Source organism: Staurois parvus, unplaced genomic scaffold (genome assembly GCF_062004578.1).
Source record: "Staurois parvus isolate SC_StPar_1 unplaced genomic scaffold, SC_StPar_1.0 ptg000205l, whole genome shotgun sequence".
NCBI classification, from domain to species: domain Eukaryota; kingdom Metazoa; phylum Chordata; class Amphibia; order Anura; family Ranidae; genus Staurois; species Staurois parvus.
This window is the reverse complement of record NW_028318001.1, coordinates 7857741-7874837: the sequence shown is the minus strand read 5'-3', so window position 1 is coordinate 7874837 and position 17097 is coordinate 7857741. Positions and strand designations below refer to the sequence as shown.

General features: G+C 39.7%; 1 protein-coding gene across 1 annotated transcript in view; it reads right to left on the bottom strand.

The window, feature by feature from the left end:
- The window catches only part of LOC149461351 (lipoxygenase homology domain-containing protein 1-like), a 392516-nt gene that overhangs the window by 55562 nt on the left and 319857 nt on the right, over positions 1–17097 (bottom strand). The window contains exons 48-51 of the mRNA XM_089678445.1: positions 13838–14036; positions 9105–9164; positions 7795–7964; positions 4322–4544 (exon numbers count right to left, since the gene is read on the bottom strand). Of these exons, the coding sequence (XP_089534571.1) occupies positions 4322–4544; positions 7795–7964; positions 9105–9164; positions 13838–14036 (652 nt within the window). The remainder of the gene's footprint in view (positions 1–4321; positions 4545–7794; positions 7965–9104; positions 9165–13837; positions 14037–17097) is intronic.

Genomic DNA, 17097 nt, shown 5'->3' with positions numbered 1-17097 from the left:
TATAAAGGTTTACACATAAGATTCACCCAACTTGCACCCATGATTTACACACATTTAATCTGTGAATCTTGTGTGAAAACATTTACAAATAGACCCTAAATGTTAGTGGGCAGGTTAAATGCTAAGGGTCGATATCATGGGTTAGTAGGGAGTTAAAGTGAAACTAGTGGGCAAAAAAGAACCATTCTGAGAATGTGGTCTCTTTATTGCAGAAGAGACATGTGTTGTTTCTTTTGCAATAAAAAAAAAAATACCTGCCTAATGTCGATCTTATTTAGAATGTACACTGAGGTGTGCACTAGGTGGCAGCACAGCACAATCTCTCTAAGGTTCTATAGTGGTGGTTTCAAAACTGCGGCCCTGGAGCCGGATGTAGCTCTTTGTTTGCCTTTATCCAGCCCTTCAGGCATTATTCCTGCCACTTCACACCACTGACAACAAAAAGGGGCACTATTTTCCCACTAAAGACAGGGTTAATATACATGCTCAGACTATAACCTAAAATTACAAAGCAGCTAGCAAAATTTGTTGACTGCAAATAAATAGAAAAATATAATAAATGAAAAACCGCACAAATACCCAAACCTAATTGTGTACAAAGCAACAAACACATCAACATGATATCCTCTCTAAATCACAAATTCAAATAAATATCTAGTGTTGGGCTAAGTGAAGTATAAATTAAATAAAAAATTCTCATAAATGATATACAATTAATATATATCCAATAAAGGACAGGAAAAAAGAAGTGCTCAATAGTGAACCATTGTCAGAAATGAAAGTGCATATAAGGTTAACATAAATGTAACAGTCCTTGAGTAGTTGAAAATCTTAATTCCAATATAACCACCAACGTGAATGTTGCACCACTGTGATGACAAATTGGAGGCTTACCAGATCCTTTGACCCCTTGACTATAGGGGTCAACAAATGCCTGATATATATAATTCCATCCAGAGTCATATAACTCAAATCAGATCACATATATCATCAGAGGCTCCTCAAGCCGTCCCGATCTTGTATAGAAAAAAGTTGTATAGAAAAACTGGATAACACATAAAACCTTTCGGTGACCATGAATTAAAAGCATTACAGTAATGTCTAAATGGGTATGGATGTTCATACCTAAATCACTGTCCACTGCATCATCACTGATCCCACAATGAATAAATTATATGATGTATGAAGTAAACAGTGGTTGAGAAAACCCCCCATGAAAAACATCATCACATGTGTAAATCGAGGACAGTGCTGGGCTGTGGAGAGGTAGGAAGCGGCTGGCTCAGACTCTCAGCAGCTCGCTGAGAGGCTGAGCCAGGTGTCACTCCAGGTTCTGGGGTGGATCCTGACTTTAAGGTCAGGATCTTTCAACAGACTGGACTGGCTGAGTGATGTCAGCCCGCTGTCAGCTGAAAAAGGGGTCACAGGAGTGCAGAACGAACTGCACTCCTGTGATCCACAGAAGTACAGCCAAAAGAGCTTTGCCTGTACTTTTCCTTTAAGGACTACTTTTTGTAGCAAAGATTAAAACAAATCATCTAGATGAGAAAATGATTCTGCATGAATGTAGAAGGATACTGCATTCATTGCATTCACAATGCTGGACATTTTTATGCAAAGTAAATAACACATTGGTTAATAATGCAGGCATTAAGGAACTGGAACAGACTGAATCTGGACGACACAGTAGACATAAATTTGGCAATTATTAAAAGCTATACACAAACGCTTCTTCTAGCTGATCAACATATCATTGTGTTAATACTTTCACTGCTTAATATCACTGCTTAATAAGCTGGGAGCACATATTATTGGGTCAGGCTCAGCACTATCCACCACCAGTCAATTCTTCCTTACAAAATTCTTAAACCCTATGCTGTTCACACTCACATGATTTTTTATACTGTGTTTCTGGCAGGCAGTATTAATTTAATAACAACACGATAAGAAATTACATTGGGTCAGGGGAATTCCAGCTAAGACCCTGGTACCTGATCAGAGTGCAGTTGGTCTTTAGGAAAAAAACAAGAACATTCTTACTCATAAACTGGATTTAAGAAATAATTGTCAGCTACATGTTGTACTCCGAAGGCACTGACACTTTTCAGCCAGTGCTTGTATATTAGTGATATATAGAGAAGATCACTGACAGGTGTGAGTGTATCTTCCTAAGACAAACACTCTTGAGGCTCTGACTTTCATGGATATCAAATCAATAGTGTTCATCAAAGCTCACAGCTGCCATTCAATGGAAAGGGTTGATCTCCGGGTTTATGAAACTTTCATAGGCTGAGCAGTGACAGTTTTCCATTAAAAGTTTCTACCGCACACATTGATTTGTATCATGTGCCTAGCTTTTCTTTGCTTATCGTTTTGATGTAATATCCTCTCAGACGCAAGTCAAGAGATCCTCTAATAGATGTCCTTTATTAATCAATTTGCTTTTTTATTCTCTCTTTCTCTTATCTAACACTGAAACTTTTGTTGTGCGTATTTCACTAATGAAAAACAAAAATGTAAATAACGAGTTAGTCCTACAGAACTGTTCTGAGGGCCTGTCGCTCATGTGTGATTTTCCATTTATTTTACATTACAGAGAATTGGAGAGAACAAGTGACTTTCAGCATGCCACAGCAGGAGGGGTGAAACTTCATAGCAGGAGATGGCAGAGCTAGGAATACCAACTGAGAGACCTAAAAGCTGGAGTTCAGAGACAAGCAATATGCCAGTGAATGATTCAAATTGAGTCCATAAAAGATCTATAAATATCAGTTCTGAGAGGAAACAAGTTTTAAACATTACAATGGTAAAATTATTCAGTAAACTGGCTGTCATAGATTATAATCCTAGCTTTTGTTTGAACCATCCTTCTATTTATAGTAGGCTTTTTTCATTTCTAGGTATTGGAGATTTTTTTGACCAGGACTACATTTTTGTTTGATTCATTGTGCTCATTATTGCTCTCATTGATTTAGTTATTACATTATTCAGTTAACACCAGTGTGTTGCTGACAGTGGGCACAGATTGGCCGATCTGAGCAGCACCTACCTATTGTGGTTTCTCCATCACTAGCCATAAAGCAGGTTTGGTTTCTCTTTCAATAAAGCTAAAGCAGTTCTGGTTTCTCCATCACTAACTACAAAGCAGTGCTGGCATATAAAGATTACCAGTCCATTAGTACAAAAATATGTAATCAGTGCTCATTTAGTGTTAAGGGCTAGGTGCAGACATAGAGACACTGGGTGGGTGGGTGAATGCTTCTCTTCAAACAAGCAAAACGTCAGCAGTTTGGATGAATGCCGAAACAGCCAAAGTTTGGTCTGAACTTGTGTGTGTACTGAACCGGGAGCTCATTCCTAATCTGGAAATTCCCTGTTTTTCAAGAGGAATTCCAGACAAGAGGTATGTTTTTGAGGGTACAGCTTAGGCACAATTAGTATTTCTATACAGTGTATTCCCTCTAGCTTTGCAAATATTCAAAATTTGAGTTTAGTTCCACCTTAGTTTATGTATTTTATATTTCCCTGGAGTTTAACTTTAAGGCCCCATCAAACAAATTTTTGCTTGCAGATGATTGGATACTGGAGGTCAGCAGAGCTTTACCTCATTCACTGTGCTGTGAGGCAAATTCTCGTGTAACTCCACTGTGTGGGTCAACACAATAACAGACACAGATGTACAGTATCAATTTATACATAAAACTTCCATTCAAATGCTTTCTGCCTTAGCTCCCTTCTGCCTCTCCCTGGTGACAAATCCTCTCTTCTTTTGAGATCTTCTTCAAAAAAGCACATATCCTTTGCTCCAACCTTCCCTTCTGCTGCTTACTTGTAATGCACCCCGTCCCTTGCCTTCTCACTTCCAATACTCGCCCTCTCCTCTCCTACAGACATGCTCTCAATTCTGACACACACTCCCTGCTCACCCTGCAATTAGCTCGGAAGGACTTTTCAGCAGACATATTTTTTCTACATGTAGAAAAATATATTAAAACAATGAGGAATACTTTTGACGCTATTAAATGGAAAGTGCAAGAGGCTCTAATTTGTTCAACACTTGCATATATTCCTCCGTCCATTGATGCTTTTACTGTACAGCCATCATTAGTAACAAGATAGCTAAACAGATATCCAGACTGACAAATATTAAAACTGAACTAAATGTACCATGTACTTCCTGAACATCTTCATTTGCAATTGTTACTCCAGACTTGTAAAGCACATCTTACAGGAACTCTATCTCCCTCTACCAATATTTGTAGCTCTGCATTTTAGACAGAGTCTAGAATTAAATAGATATTAGCTTATTCTAAAAACATACCAGAAAGGGAGGCTTTTAGAGGCCATTCTACTGGGACTTCAATCCATCTGTCTCCGCTTAATGAAAGAGGAAGTGTTTTATTTATTGACTGGTTAAACGTATCCAAGGTTCTTGTATTCTGCATTTTTAAGTGGTACAGGGATAACCGCCCCAGGTCTTCTTGCCTGTTCTCAAGGCCCAGTCTCACTTTAAACAATTCTCCTAAATCATATGTGAGGTTTACCTAGAAAAAGATGTACATGTAGCATATGATATAGTGTTGCTTCAAGGACAAAACTGGAATGAAAACAAACACTTTTTCCACAACTTGTTCACAAACAAATTGTTTCAGTGAGGGAAATAGTCAAGAGAAGAGAATTTTAAAATATAACATGTGAAGCTAATACAATTTTGCAATGCATTTCAAAATGAGAGTAGCCAGTAAATAACAATATCTTGCAAGTAGCCAGAAAAAAACAGTAAGATCTCTGAGGACATAGATGTTATCAACTCATTATGATGGAAGTCCACCCAACATTATTTTCTAGATTTGGGTAGGGTCATGAAGGTTTAGATCCTGTGTCAGGGTTTTATTGTTCTCTTGAATAAAGCTGGCCACACACTAATAGATGTCTTTTGTTCAAACTGCAAAAGAAATCTAATATATTCCTCCACTCACAAGAACAGTGTGGGTGGATGACACTCTCCTGCAGGCTCTTGTAATACGACAACCACTACTTGGACATCGTTGCAACTAATTGGACCAACAATTTTTGGCCCAGCTTTTCTTGAGCCAGCAGGGCCAACCATTGTTAGAATTTCAGCCGATTCAGAGAAATAGGCCAGTGTATGGCCAGCTCTATTGAGAGAATATTCTAATTTTTTGGCGTGGTGATGTAAACAGGACAGAGGAGATTTAGTATCATGGCCCGATGTATATCTGTGATTGGAAGTAAGGAAAAATCTCATCAGAGCTGTCCCAACAAGCGTTCTAACTCTTTCCGAATCTATTCAATTCAAAGTTCTACTTTGTAATGTGTCTAAACATTAAGAAGTATCAAACATTGAGAAGTAACTATGAATAAGAATATATTTACAGTATATGTGTGCATGAGTTCTGAAAATCCTGTCATGTAAGTGTTGTGCTTTATAGTGAAAATGTCTTCAATCTACTTTGAAGCACCTGACTTTTACATCATATCATCAATGACAGCCAACAAAAAGTCTAAAGTCCAAAAATCCCATGAAATACTTTGAATAATCCACCTTTTTGACAAATGTAACTAGAAAAAAAAGGCATCTTCATTTAAATCAGAACTTTAGCTCCTCCCTAACCTCTGTGAATCCTTCTTTGGATCCAATTTAAATAAAAAAAAACACACTATGCATGCTTTTAATCCTGCTGTCCCATGGCATCAGTGGTCCTTCCTCTTTGTGCTTCTTGGTGTCAGTGGTGGGCAGTCCTTACTCTTGAGCTGAGTGGTGCTCATGTAATGATGCATGAGCTCCACTCAGTAAAAGAGTACTGGGAGCCCAGGCCATGTGAGCCGTGTGACTGATCGCCTCCAGCGGAGTAGGTCCATGATAGTCTGGGCTCAGAGGAAGTGGGTTGGATGATGCTGGTGACATCTTGCACAAAAAATACTGTGGGGGACAGCTTAAGGCCGAAGGTGACTACTGCAGTAAAAACTGCTCTTTATTTGCACAGATGTAATAGCATTTAAAACAAATAGAAAATCGTGGAATTTCACTTCAAATGTTTATTTCAACATATTGCTCCACATTTAGCAACTTTTGAACTTTTTGTCTGTACCTGTGAATCTTGACTTATTTTATTTCTTATCTATTCGTTGTATTTTTCTATATGATGATTCCCCCCACTGGGGACTATAAATATAGTCTCCTTCCTGAGAGAATGCAGTTGTGTGTCTAATCCTCCTGGGACTACTGCCCAGAGCTGATAGTCATATATCTAGAAAATGGCCTGGGACTGAAGTCTAGAATTGTGAGAAAGAGGATCAAAACTCTATGGAGAAACTCCTTGATTGATCTAAAAAGTGGCTGGTGTTCATCTGTACATATCACTCCATTACTGCCAAGGATGCAATGCTAGTCCATCCTGTCTCTGAGGTCCTAAATGTGCTTCTGGAGGTTAGGGGAGTACTACATCTGAATCATTTGGGAATGTCACAGAGGTAGTGGAGTCTCTGTGTCACCAGGTGAATGTAAACCCTAAAGAGGGCTGAAATGTAGAGTCTAAGGAACTGCTTTATATTCACCAGAGAACTCAGCAAGGGATGAAGGGCACATCTTGCTAAGAACCACCTGGGAAGTGCAAGAGCGTCTAGACACATGGACACTAAAAGACCTAGGGGACAATTTTGGGGAATTCTGAAGTGAAGATGAATACCGTATTTTTCGCCGTATAAGACGCACTTTTTCTTCCCCAAAACTGGGGGGGAAATGTCAGTGCGTCTTATAAGGCGAATATGGAGCGGCCGGTCTGGTATTTCCACCGCGGCCGTGTCAGAATACCGGGCCGGCCGCTCAGCTCTGCAGCGGGACCTTACCTGTTCCTCTATCCAGCGGCGTGCTGTCTTCCCGGCTTCTGTAGTATGGGCACTGGGCATGACAGCCGGGTGCCCAGTGCGCATGCGCGAGAAGCGGTGCGCTATGTGAATGGTAAGGCGGTACCTGGGACACATGACAGATCCCAGAAGCTGCCGGACCAATCACAAAGCGCAAGTGCTTCTCGCTCATGCGCACTGGGCACCCGGCTGTCATGCCGAGCGCCATTACAGAAGCCCGGAAGACAGTGCGCGGCTGGATCGAGGAACAGGTAAGATCAAACAAAAACTCTGCGGAAGTAAGAGCGGGTACCTGTCAAATTCAGGTACCCGCTCCCCACTTCCCCAAAGGTCAGCAGTCATCTGTACTGTCCGCAGTCTCTGGTCATCCCTGTGCTGTCCGCAGTCTCTGGTCATCCCTGTGCTGTCCGCAGTCTCTGGTCATCCCTGTGTTGTCTGCAGTCTCTGGTCATCCCTGTGCTGTCCGCAGTCTCTGGTCATCCCTGTGCTGTCCGCAGTCTCTGGTCATCCCTGTGCTGTCCGCAGTCTCTGGTCATCTCCTGTACTGTGTCTGCAGTCCATTAGTTCAGAATTTTTTTTTTCTGTTTTCTGCCTCTAAAACCTAGGTGCGTCTTATGGTCAGGTGCGTCTTATACGGCGAAAAATACGGTATATAACAGCCATGGGACCGAGGTGCAAAACAGCAGACTGATTCTGTAGACAGCTGCAGACAGTGACAGGAGTTTGAAAACAGCAAACTGTGACAGGGAATGTAACTTACAAAAATCTAGTGAGTTTCTATAGTAATTATAAATCAGTATTTCAAATATTATCATGAAAAATACAATGATGTAAAAACATTGAAGCACTGCTCAAAAGAAATAATTATTGAAAGTGCATTATAGTTTGAAAATATAAATGGTATACCTTGTAAGTTAGTAAGTCTTTATTTTCAGGTGACTCTTCATTTTCAAGAATGATTGGATTTGACCGACCTTTGTCACCATAAAACAAGATAATCAACTGTAAATTATAGTCCAGAGTTTCTATTTGGCTGTCTTTACAAAGTGCAGACAAGTAAATTTTCCATTCACCATCTGTGTTAGAAAGTCATATATATGAATAATTAAATAACATTTTTGAATGTTTAATCCTGTTTGCTTGAGGTACACTCAGAGATGTATTGACCAGCAAGTTATTAGCTTGTCAAAACACAATCCCAGCCAAAAATGTAACAAGTCCAGTAAACAGTAAAAGTTTTCTAGTAAACACTCTAGCTTTGCTAAATTCAGAAAAAAAACCATTACATTTTCCTCAAAGCAAACTTGTGGGCCTGACACACATTACAAATGGAAACTTATTTTAAATAACAGACAACTCCTGGACTGCACTATGTTTTGCATCTCATGCAGATTGCCTGGCTCTGGTCACTGTCTTACAAAAAATGTATCATCTTGGATGGTCACTGCTTCAGGTTATGGTTCATGGCTAATGAGGTAATCTATCAGTGATAAGCCAGCAGTCAAACAGAGGAGGCTGGGGCTAAACCAGCAACCACAAAGGCTGCTTGCTGTTTCTAGATTCTCCAGGCTCGAGGGGATGTGCAAGCCTGCTCTTTAAAGTAAATGTCAATTTACAATGTATTTTGGGCCCCAGGTGAACTAAAGGGATATTCTGATGTTAGAACAATCTACAACTGCAATGATGCGTAGTGAGCTGGATGCAGTGGTGTATTTAGGTTTTGTGCTGTCCTAGGCAATACAAAAATTGGCGCCCCCCCCTCCCAGAAAGAGCCTGACATTGACCAAGAATACCCCTGCCCTCCAACCGAGCCTTCCACTACCACTGCCCCCCATAAACCAGCCGCTATGCCCCCAGAAAGAAAAAGACACTCACCTTCACAGCTCCGGACATCCCCAGGAACGAGAGTCAGGCTGGGCATACACCGTCATGAAACCCACAGCATCTCTCAGAACTCACCAGGTCCCCATGTGTCCCTTCTTCCGTCCCTTCTATCAAGGGGCAGAGCTGCCCCCCCACCCCGAAAAATGCCGCCCTAGGCAAATGCCTTGTTTGCCTTGTGGTAAATACACCCCTGGCAGGATGTTCTGGGACTGCGATGCCCAGTCCTGCAATTTGGTTTGCTGATTAAGCCACACCATGTGCTGTAAACAGAGGTACATCAAAGAGCTCCAACAGTAACAGCACAAGATACAACTTCTATGTAAATATCTCACCTGATGTCATGGCTACATTTTCACTCAGAAGAATGCTGGCGCTGTTGGCTTCCTTCTTTTCTGTAGTGGTTGAAGAAATCATGTTTAGTATTAGTTAAATATTACATTTTCACATTATTGCATAAATAAATACCAGAATGTAGTGAAATCCTCCCACCACAGCTTACACAATATTCAGTATTATTATTATAGTTCATTTTCATTAGAAAGCAGCCACAACCTGGGTAGAAGAGCCCGTGTCCTGATACCTAGCTGAAGAGAAAAACCCTTGCTCTTTGTGTGGTCTGCCTCTCTGAAGAGGTTTGACACACCATCAGGGGCGGACTGACCATTTGGAAACTCGGGCACTGTAGGTCAGTAGGGGGCCCCATGAGATGCCCCTGGTACCTTTTTCATAGGCTTTTTTGAGTTTCAGCAAGGACACAGGGGCCCCATGATCCCCTATTGCCCGGGGGCCCCATGAGTTGTCAGTCCACCCCTGCACACCATGTAAAGCCAGAAACAGGTTTCCAAAAAGCCTGGAGCATGAGCTTTACTTATTACAGAGCTTTTGTTTGACTCAGAAGAGGAAATCCTAGACCTTGCACACTTTTAGTTTTGATACCCCTGGAATGTATTTAACCGATTTCAAATGAAAGTCCAGTTGGGCTTTAGAGGAAGCCGGTAGTGAAGGAAGCATGGAGGCTGCCATTGTTGCTATGAGCCTGGTTGTTATCCTTACCCTCTGGCTTCAATACTTTGAGTCACTGACCTCAGAGCAGTAGTTTTGACTTCTTTTTGGATTTCTGATCTGTTTGCCTATTCTGGGTCAGTGACTTAAAGAATTGAAGTGTGAGACAGTGAGCTCCATAGCTTTTTCAGAAAGAAATGGTAGCTTCCAGGTCAGAATTTAATTACTGGTGTCTATAGATAGGCTCATGGCCTTTGGTGGCCAAGGCAATTTCTAGTTTCACCACACACAATATTTTTTTTCTGGTCCTAGCTTGATTAAGAATAATTTGATAATATGTAAATAAGATTATATGTGAAATTGTGTTTCTTGTGATGATGGATAAACATGTCCGAATGATAACTATACAAGGAAAAGCTGCCTTTTTGACTCTGCCATCTATAGGCCATACCAAATGTGTCTAATGGTAAATCTGGTCTATGGGTAGCCCTAGTATATCTTTTCCATTAACACATTGACAAAGTTGCAGAAACACTGAAAAGGTTGTGTTAAAGTGTCCTATTTAATAAATACAATGGCTGCAAATGAAGGCTGTGCCAGCATTCATATAAAGAAAATCAATTACATCCTGCTACTGATAACTGCACTTGCTACATCTGTCAAAAACATTTTGCATACCGAGGTATTCATATATAGACATTTATATCAATAAACCTGTTTAGCGCAGCCAGATTTTACTGGTTTTAGTGGACATAGGCTTGTTATGCTGGAAAAGCACTCAGCTGAATCAAAGGCTTCTAAAATGGGAAAGTACTTTTAAATTAAAGTGAATGATCTCATTAAAATAAAGGTAAAAAAACAAAACAAAGAGCATTTATTAACCACTATAAAATACGGACAACACAGATTTTAGCTTGTTTTTTGTCATTTTACATTTGTGCATTTTTTTTTAAAGCTGAACTCCAAGCACAACAACTTTCATGTAAATATCAAAAGTACAATGAACAAAAACCCATCAAAAGATGTAGCAGAGGTGCCTGTGGTATGTTATTACTGAAGGGGGTTGGAGTCATTGTGGTTTAAGTGATGAATAAACAAATTTATTTGATACACCCCAATCTGCAGAAAATACCAACTCTGTTTCCTTCTCCAGAGGAGACCCACTTAAGACGGTGTTGCCTGAGTCATCAAGAGCAACAATTTCCTGCATGGAAACAGGGATATTCTCTATATATCAGTAAATGTTGCGCTCCCAACTACCAAGATAAAATATATAATGAGTGACTACAATCAAAAACGAATTAATCAGAATAAATATTGACAGATAATTAAATACAAATTGTGTGATTGTGATTTAAAAAAGAAGAATCAAAATTATAGTCCCATTATTCAAATAATAGTCCAATAATAGTGATGAAGTGATCAAAAACATCAAATAGTGACTTTCCGTGAATCCTTCAATCAATTAAGATGTATGCTCACCTCCTTCTATGCCTAATAAAAGGTTTGCTACACTTTTGGTTCACATATCCTGGAACCTGCCAAAATTGCTGCAGTGTAGGATGGATATACTAGGTTACTTCCTATAGACACCACAATGCTTTCCCCTTTGTGCGCTGGATATCCCTGCAGGGATTTCTCCCTCCTTCAGCTGCTCAAAAAATCCCTTGCATACTCCTCCTTAAACGTTCCCAATCTCCAAACAAGGATATTCTCCACATGCCTACTTGGAAGGTTGTGTTTACCACCATGCTTGGTTATTTGTAACCTAACCAATGCTGTACAGTGGGCAGAGCTGTTGGAGAGACCCAGCTAGCCCCACCCACTACAGAAAACTACAGGAGGGGGTGGATACAAGACCAGTCACCCTGTAGGGGAAGAGAGAGCAGCAATTACCGGTCTTTATTACAGGAAGCTCCTGCACAAAGCTTCATGCCGCATTAATGCACAGATCTGGAAGAAATACACAAAGCACATCAAGATTCAAGTAAGAATACACATGACTCTTGCACGCAGACAATACTTGATTATCCTGAAGTTCAGCGTTATACTGTACAAAAATAGTCATGTGACATTTAAGGTTTGTATACACAAGCCTTGCTGTCAAATGCTAGGCTTTCCATTCGAATGATGTGTCACTCAAAAGCATGTATTCAAGCACAAAAGGCTGCTGACCTTCTTTGTCTGCAATCCAAAGGCATCTCAATTAGGACATGCTGCATCCAAGGAATCACAAAGCAGGGTAAATGCTGCCTCAGAACTGTCATCTATACTGTACTATTAGGATAAATGGGAAGCTGAAATCATTTTTTTGACAAGCGGTTTAAACAACGCCCATATGGGACAAGCAAAGATCTATGCACAGACAAAAAAGTTAACCCCCCCCACACACACACACAAAAAATCAAAAAAGGGTAGACTTGATGGACTACTCTGTCTTTCTCTTCTGTCACTTCTCTATGTTTCTATGTATGCACAAGCCATTATACTGTTTATAGCTGCTAAACTCTATGATAAATCCTGTATAATAATGATACCTGTTATAAGATTTTCAAAGGTATTTCCAATGAATTTATGGCTTACAAAAAAGCATATGTTGCCTGTGCAACCAATCTGATTTTATGTATAGAAAGGAAACTCACCCATTTGTTGGAAGTGTCCCAACCAGTAGGTGCAGGCCCTCTGGTCATCTGCTATGTTTTACATATATCATTCAAAGGGAAGTAAAGGAGCAGCTCTTCATTTAAAAACCTTATTAAATGTTTTATTAATTAATTTGGTGCACTGACATATTTGCCTGCATCTTAAGTTTTCACTCAAAGAAGACCTTAATCGTAATCTACAATTAATCTTTCTATTGGGTGAAATACGTTAGAAGGTAGAGGTGCAGGTGGAGAGCAACTCCTTTACTTCCTTTTGAATGGAATGTGCATAACATAAACAGCAGATTACCAGAGAGTCTGCACCAATTTGGTAGCAGACCACCATAGAACCTCTTTACTAAGCCTTTTATATGGATAAAGGGACCCTTTCTTTCCCTCAATCAATTCATTTTTATTTTTTGGGGAGAATAGAACAAATAATTTGATTGCATATACAATTTGTATAGGCACCTGTTCTACTTTTCTTCAGATTTTCTGGCTCCAGGTATTAAATAGTAGCACAGTTCTGAAATGTAAGGGCTGGATGGAGCAACCACAGAGACCAGGAAGCCCAGGAATCTGACACTTCTGGAAGTGTCAGATTCTGAAGATCTTTCATAAGGGATTAGTTCTTCAGAACAGCAGAGATTAGCAGCAAAGGGTGCAAAAAAGGCAAGTTTTAAGTGTCGTCATTGCAGGGAGCTCTTTTTGTACAATTGTTTTTTTTTTAGTATCAGAGCTACTTTAAGTTGAAACATGCTGAAATAAATATGACTGCTAGTTTTTAACTTCTACTTTAAAAAGCCAGTTGCCTGACTGTTATGGTAGTTTTATGACTTCAATACTTTTTGAATCACAGACACAGAGCAGATAGGAAGACACTGAAGTAAAATTGACTTATCTGCATACTGCATACTTGTTTCTGATCAGTGGCTCAGCCAGACTACTAGTACTTTCAAAAGGTGAGTTCAGCAATGGTAACCTAAAGATTTTGTCTCAGCACATCTCAGCACATGCAAATGAATGCATAAGTACCAAGGCTAAATACAGAATGCCTAGATGACCTCTCCCCTTCTTTTATCTGTGTTTTCTCATTTAGATTACTGACACCTTGACAATAGACTCGCAGAATTAATGTTGTCATTAAATTTAAAGTATTTTATTGTTACTAGAAAAATGTTTCTTTCAAGGTGAACTTTGTGACCGCAATGTACACGTATGAACTGATCAATACCATGGACTTAGTGACTGGAGGCAGAACATTGCACAGAGCACAATTAAAATGAGAGTAGCAGAGCGAGTTCCATAGAACCGTCTGTACTATGCCCTAATGTATACAGGAAAACAACACAACACCAAGATTTATGAAGTGTCCTTAGAAAACCTTGCTTTTTACTATAAATTTTTCAAGCTGCACTGACCTGTCACTGGTAGAGTCATGGACATCATTTTAGTTTTCTCTTTTTTCCATGACTGGGCTATAAAGATGTATTTGTTCTTGATGAATGATCCTTCCTCGACCACGGCTTTCTCCAGCTGTAAATTAGTTTGCTTTTCTTTCTCTATGAGTAGCTCCTGTATTACACCAATGTCAACAGCTTCCAATTGAAACTCAACAGTCTGATAGATAAAAGCAGAGGAAAATTGTTTTCATGGATTGCATACTATAGTGGAACACTCAGCAAAGCCCTGTGTAATAACAAATCAACCTAGCGTTACCACTCTATCATATAGCTTTAGCAGATAAAAGTTTCGGTGGAACTAAAAGTAAATCTAAGCAGAGATTTCATTGTTCTACCTGACAAAGAATTTGTAATGAAGACCGGTCATTCTTGTGATACACATGTCTCTGCTAGTCATTAGGATAACTCTGCTGAATTCTGGTATAACTTTACAGCTTTCTAGGTCAGCACCATGTTTATTGGGTAGAGGTGATGACGATGTTGCACAAGCAATGAACTGGCTTGAAATCTTGCATTACGGTAATATCAGGGGCAATAGGGGATCATGGGGCCCCTGTGTCCTTGACCAAACTCAAAAAAGCCTATGAAAAAGGTTTCAGGGGCATCTCATGGGGCCCCCTATTGACCCCGGTCCCTTGGGCAGTGCCCGGGTTTCCAAATGGTCAGTCCACCCCTGGGTAATATGTGCCTTAACACTACTCACAGCAATACCATTGTTCTATGAGCAGCATGGTGGGATGCCATTCATTTTGAATAGTAGAAGGCAAGCTACAACATACCACAAAACACATATTGTACAATGACCCGGTTAAAAATGTGTATTTTTAAACTATTGTGGCTTGTGTGCAGCCAATTTATAATGAATGAGCTGCCTTAACACAGTACATGTTAAGGCACAACACAATGTGTTTATGACAACCAAAAATGTATACTTGGAATAGTCCCTTAATCTTAAATTACATTGAAATGGCCTATTGTACACCACAGCAAAAGAAATGCATGCTAAGGCCTTTTACAAAAGGTAAAGTTTAAGCAGCTAACTGAATTAAAAAGCAGTAGTAATATTGTTATGGTTCTAATCAATGAAAACTGTAGATTACAGGTTATTGAAAACACTATTGCTCTTAGCACTGTCCCATTAAATAAGGCCATTGATCTATACACTGATCTAATAAGTAAATTACAGTTTTTTAGTGCTCACAGCTACATACTGAGACTGAATGCTGTCTATTGAAATATAACACTTTCATTTTTTTATAAATGAAAGCTTCATAAATAGGCTCCTAAATGTCTCTGGTTGCTATATGTAGCACTTCCAATTGCCTTGCCTAGTAAGAGTGTGGAAGGAGCAGAAATTACGTTGAGTTTTCAGTGCCATCTTTGTCCCCATTCCACTCACTTAAATCACCGATAGAAAAAAATGAGGATAATAAAACACTGACAATGTTTAATTTTTCCTCACACAAAGTCAAAACTAACAAAAAAAGTTGTGACTGAAATTCCACGTAACAGACATACCTGTGACAAGTATGAGGTGTCCATTGACAACATTGATGAAAATCTACCTAACATTTAGATTTTATTTTTCTAAGACTTCAGTTCTAGTTTGTGTTATTTATCATGTGTATAGGACAATTATTTTTAGGGGTTATTGAACACAGGAGGTTTTGCTCATATAACATAAAAACTTAGCTTTTTTTGGGGACACAGATGCAGTGTATGGCCCACTGCTGCAGCCTGTCAAAATCAACGACTGGCTGGAACACGAGTCGGCTGTACACAACTATGCTGTTCTGAGCAGTTGTAGCAATTAGGTCTGGAATGCATTCAGAATATAGAGGGGTCAGACAGAAAAAATATGGAATGTTTTGCGTTGAAAGCGGAAGTGATAATACTTTTTTGCTTCCGCTGTGTGATTAGACATCTAGCTAACAGGGGGGGAAGTCTCACTTTCATCATTCACTTGGTGCGCTGCTAGTAATACAGAGTCATGTCAGAGCTTACTGACCTTCAAAGAGAGCAAAATGTTGGTGCCTGCTTAGCTGTGCCTCTGTGACTGACGTTGCCAATTTATTTGCTATGTCACGAGGTACAGTTTCAAAGGTTATGACGGCATATACCGTTTCCGGGAAAACATTGTCTGATAAATATAAGCGTGGTCAACAGAGACAAAAGGACATTGCGCAGGCTTGTGACCTGAACCCAATGTTTTCCCAGAAACTGTATAAGCCATCATAACTTTTGATGCTGTACCTTGCAACACAACAAATTGGCAACTTCAGTCACAGAGGCACCAAAAATTTGTCCTCTTTGAAGCTCAGTAAGCTCTGACATGATCCATATTACTAGCAGTGCACCCAGTGAATGATGAGTGAGGCTTCCCACCTGTTAGCTAGGTGTCTCATCACACAGCGGAAGCAAAAGAATGGTTTATTACTTCCACTTTCAACACAAAACATGTTGTCACTTTTACATCTTCAAACCATGTAGTGTTCTCATTGTTTTGTCTAACCCCTGTATGTATATGCTACCTAAACAGGAGTAGCATTTGGAACAGCATCCAGTTATGTACAGCCACTGTCTAGCATACACAGGGCCAGCACCATAGGTGGTGGAACTCTGTTTAGCAAGTTTTGGCTGAAAATAGCCCTGATTATACAGCAGTCTTCTCAGAAACGTAAGCATGCCAGTGTGATATACATCAATGTGCTTCTGAGATGACTGCTGTATAATATTTTATAATAATAAAACACTTATTAGATTCAGAAGATCTTTTGGTATGGGACCATCTTAATTTTCTATCCTATTAAGTTTGGTTGTTTGGTAAAGGAAAAGGACTTGCCATATGTATGTGTTCAGCTCAGGGCTGGAGTAACGGTTTCATGCATCTAAGTTTATAATATGCATGTTAACAATGTGGTAAGGCACAGTTTTATAGACTGTAAGTGTGATTAAAAAGCAGGAGATGATACATAATAGGCTGGCTTATTTCAAGTGAGACAAATTGGCCAGCTTGGCAAACTACAGGCAAATTAAGTATTATGATGGGAATTAAGCCCAAATTATTTACTGTAGAATGCAATTACCATCATCTCAAATTCTCTATCTCAGCTGATTAAACGACATGAGTATTCTATATTCCAGGAACCTATGACTTAGGATGTTGCAGCTGTTTGTGTCTAATTTTGCATGTTGCCAACATAATGATAACATTTGAT